This window comes from Chelonia mydas, chromosome 13 (assembly GCF_015237465.2).
Source record: "Chelonia mydas isolate rCheMyd1 chromosome 13, rCheMyd1.pri.v2, whole genome shotgun sequence".
Taxonomy (NCBI): domain Eukaryota; kingdom Metazoa; phylum Chordata; order Testudines; family Cheloniidae; genus Chelonia; species Chelonia mydas.
The window spans coordinates 36,625,862-36,630,091 of NC_051253.2; the positions used below are offsets into that span (position 1 = coordinate 36,625,862).

Consider the following 4,230-nt stretch of genomic DNA (forward strand, 5'->3'; position numbering starts at 1 on the left):
TTTATGGGCGGGGGAGGAGAGGGGTCAGAGGAGGGGGGGAAATACCACAGCGCGGGGGCCGCTGGGAGTCGTAGTTTAATGAAGGAGGGGGCGAGCTAGGGGCAATGGCACATGTGGAAGGGGAAAATGTGGGGGAGGGGCATTAGGGGTCAGGATGAATGGGGGGCAAGTGTGAGGGGCATTTTGGGGCATGGGGGAGGGGCAAATTCGGGGGTTGGGCATTAGAAGGGCAAATGTGGGGGGAAGGGGCATTTGAGGCATTAGGGGCTGGGGCAAATTAGAGGAGGGGGCATTTGAGGGATAAGAAAAGGCAAATGCAGGAGGAGGGGGGTCTTTGGGGGTGAGGGCAGTGGGAGAGGTGGGGTAACTGTGGGGAAGGGGCTATTTGGGAGACAGAGGAGGGGAAGGGCAAACCGGGGGGCTTTGGGGAGAGGGCAGTCTCTGGTGAGAGAAGGGGGGAGCAGGGTGTGGGGAAGGGGAAGGCAGTTGGGGGTCACCCCAACTTCCTGCCTCCAGCCTGACAGGGTTTTGATACCCCCCCACCCCCAGAGCAGGGTGGGAGTGGTGCCCCCAGCTCCCTTCCCCATAGCAAAGCCCCCATCCCTGTGTTCTCTCCAGGGATCAGGCTGCTGTAGATGTGAGCTGTCCCGTGAGGGGCCCCAGGCTGAGCCCCTTCCCGCTCATGCCAGGGATGGATGCCGCCCTCACTCCTCTCCTGGCAAGAGCTGGACTGGCACAGCCCGCAGAGCCAGCACCAGGGTTACTGACATGCCGCCTCCACTGCTGGCACTCGCCGAGGGGCCTGAGGCATCGAACCCACCGCCAACAGCTCCAGCTGGCCATCAGAGCTTGTCCTGGGGCCCCGTGAAAGGCACTGCAGGGAGCACAGCTCCCGCCAGCCCCGATCCCACCCACCACACACAGCTCTGCCGTGTCCCACTCCTGACCCGCAGATCCTTGGGATTTTCCCCCTCAGCTCTGCTGGTGCCACTCCCTCCCAACCTGCAGCCCTTCACTATCCCAGCCCTGGGCTTTCCCCCACAGCTCTGCAGCCTTCCAGTGCCAAGCGTGGCGTTGGGACCAAGGTGCCACCCCTTTCCCCTCTGCCAAGCCCTGGTCCCTTGCCACTGCCTGTGAAGTGAGCAAAGCTGGCCCAGGGCCAGAGGGAGCAGACAGAGCATGTAGGACGTGTCCAGTTGGGTTCCCTGCACTGGGGAGAGGAGCGGGGTCTCCTGGCCAGCTCAGGGGGCTGGGAGCCAGGACTCCTGGGTTCCCTCCACATTCTCGCAGTGGATCAAGCAGGGCTTTCCGTGCTCGCTTCTACCGCATCCTGTGCCCTGCCGTACATTAATCTGCCCTGGGTCCCCAGCACCCCAGGGCTTGTTTTCATACCCTCCTACTGCCCGATTGGTGCTCCACCCAAAATGCCCATCTCCATTTATGCCGGGCAGATGCTGCCCCCTGCAGGACACCAGGGGCCATCATTCCCCAAGAGGTGTTGGGGATGAGATGAATTTACTCCTCTCTCCATGATTTAAATAAGATGAGCTGGAGAGCCTATCCAAATCGCCCCTCAGCCTCCCCTCCCAACAGGCCTGTAGCGTTCCCCACAGATCCCTCCGTTAGTGGTCCCACAGTCCAGCCACCTCTCCCCAAACCAGCCCCATTACCCTGCCAGTCCCTCTCCCGTTTCAAATTTGCTCGCACGCGCTGCCAGTCTCTATAATCTTTATGGCCGAGATCAGCAATTCCTACAGAGGGTGATTGTCTAGTACAGTGGTTCTCAACCAGGGGTACACGTACACCTGGGAGTACAGAGGTCTTCCAGGGGTACATAAACTCATCTAGATATTTGCCTCATTTTACAACAGACTACATAAAAAGCACTAGCAAAGTCAGGACAAACTAAAATGTCATACAGACAATGACTTGTTCATACTGCTCTACATACTATACACTGAAATGTAAGTACAATATTTATATTCTGATTGATTTATTTTATAATGATATGGTAAAAATGAGGAAGTCAGCAATTAGTAATAGTGTGCTAAGTCACTCTTGTATTTTTATGTATGCTTGTATAAGTAAGTAGTTTTCAAGTGAGATGTAACTTGGGGGTAAGCAAGACAAATCAGACTCCTGAAAGGGCTACAGAAGTCTCGAAAGCTTGAGAACCACTGGTCTAATCCTACCGGTGACACGGGCCGAATTAATTCCTGCTTTACCTGGAGCAAATCTGCTGTGAAAAACAACCCTGTCTCCCTCTAAAGTTCGCCAGAGATGGAAAATCAGCCCCTCTGCCCTACACCTTCTCCTGAAGGGGATCTCTGCCTGCTAAATAAGGCAGAGATCCCCTAGCATGAAACTGACTGGCCCAGCATCACCACTAGGCAGGTTTATTAGGAATTATTTTGGGGGTGTTCCCCCGCCTGTGTTACCCTGGAGGCCAGACTAGATGATCTCCTCTGGCCTTGAAATCTAGGGGTCTATGATCAAAACCTGACAGATGATATGGGATCAATACAATTTATTTGCACCCCAGAGGAACAGCATATCCAGTTGGAGCTCGATATGGGCAATCTAACCCGGGTTCTCACAGGGGGGCAGAGCACAGGGTCTGTGGGAGCCAGGGGCTGGATTCGGGGAGCGGCTTGACCCCATCTCGGCTCAGCTGCAGCTCCAGCAGGCTGGGAACTTGGCTCACAAGATGGCCTGCGGCTGCTGGGTCATCAGGACGCCGAAGCGTTTCTTGATGGTGATGCGGTGGCGGGAGTACTTGTCATCCGGCGAGAAGCGGGCAGGGTGTGCAGAGCAGGTCAGCTGGCCAGAGGGGTCCACTTTCTGCCAGGGACGGGACAGAGGAAGGACAAGACATGTTAGAACAACCCGGGCCTGACCCACAGCCACCCTGCTATCCCAGCCCTGTGCTCCCCCACCCCTTGCTCCCGACCTGCAGCCTCCTGCTAGCCCAGCCCTGCCCCTCACAGTTCTGCCAGTGCCCCTCACTCCCGACCCACAGCCCCCTGCCCCCCCGGCTCTGCCAGTGCCTCTCACTCCCGACCCACAGCCCCCTGCCCCCCCCGCTCTGCCGTGCCCCTCACTCCCGACCCGCAGCCCCCTGTCCCCCCGCTCTGCCGGTGCCCCTCACTCCCGACTCACAGCCCCCTGCCCCCCCCCACTCTGCCGGTGCCCCTCACTCCCGACCCGCAGCCCCCTGCCCCCCCCGCTCTGCCGGTGACCCTCACCCCTGACCCGCACCCCACTGCCCCCCCACTCTGCTGGTGCCCCTCACCCCCAACCCACAGCCTCCTACTAGCCCAGCCCTGCCCCCCCGCTCTGCCGGTGCCCCTCACTCCCGACCTGCAGCCCCCTGCCCCCCCCGCTCTGCCGGTGCCCCTCACTCCCGACCTGCAGCCCCCTGCCCCCCCCCCGCTCTGCGGTGCCCCTCACTCCCGACCTGCAGCCCCCTGCCCCCCCCCGCTCTGCGGTGCCCCTCACTCCCGACCTGCAGCCCCCCGCCCCCCCCCCCGCTCTGCAGTGCCCCTCACTCCCGACTCGCAGCCCCCTGCCCCCGCTCTGCCGGTGCCCCTCACTCCCGACCTGCAGCCCCCTGCCCCCCCGCTCTGCCGGTGCCCCTCACTCCCGACCTGCAGCCCCCTGCCCCCCCCGCTCTGCCGGTGCCCCTCACTCCCGACCTGCAGCCCCCTGCCCCCCCCGCTCTGCCGGTGCCCCTCACTCCCGACTCGCAGCCCCCTGCCCCCGCTCTGCCGGTGCCCCTCACTCCCGACCCGCAGCCCCCTACTAGCCCAGCCCTGGGCTTCCTCAGCTGCTGCATGCCGAGCCCTGGAGGCAGGCAGCAGGTAGGCTGGGGCAGGGCCGGGAGTGGGAGCACTAGGGAAGGCTCGGAAGGTTCCGGATTGGACGGGAGTCGCCCAGCTCTGCAATCCGGATTGCACCCCGGAAGAGGGGGGGACTCACCTTGAGGGTGTAGACCCTGTCCCCCTGCGCGTTGAGATAATACTGCAGGAACATGCTGCACAGCCGGACCGCCCCGCAACGCACGTGCTGCTAACCCCGGGACCCTGCGCCGGAGGGAGGCCAGCCCCAGCGCACACTGGGAACGGTAGTGCGCTCTAGCCCCAATGCGCTCTAGGAGAGGGACCGCCCACTGCCCGCGGTGCACCCTGGGAGTTGTAGTGCAATCTAGCCCCAATGCCCTAGGAGAGCCGT

General features: G+C 61.7%; 1 protein-coding gene across 1 annotated transcript; it reads right to left on the reverse strand.

Moving 5' to 3' along the window:
- Positions 1-2,512: 2,512 nt before the first annotated feature.
- Positions 2,513-4,230, reverse strand: NOP10 (NOP10 ribonucleoprotein). Its single transcript, XM_007069707.4, has 2 exons — positions 3,979-4,230; positions 2,513-2,841 (listed from the first exon to the last, which is right to left on the reverse strand). Exons 1-2 carry the CDS (start codon positions 4,030-4,032, stop codon positions 2,701-2,703), a joined length of 195 nt encoding a protein of 64 aa, XP_007069769.1. The 5' UTR covers positions 4,033-4,230; the 3' UTR covers positions 2,513-2,700.

Excerpts from the sequence above, each read along its gene's own strand:
- NOP10 (XM_007069707.4), bottom strand. The coding sequence starts at position 4,032 with ATGTTCCTGCAGTATTATCTCAACGCGCAGGGGGACAGGGTCTACACC. Across the intron at positions 2,842-3,978 it reads ACAGGGTCTACACCCTCAAG|AAAGTGGACCCCTCTGGCCA; the intron begins GTGAGTCCCCCC and ends CGTCCCTGGCAG.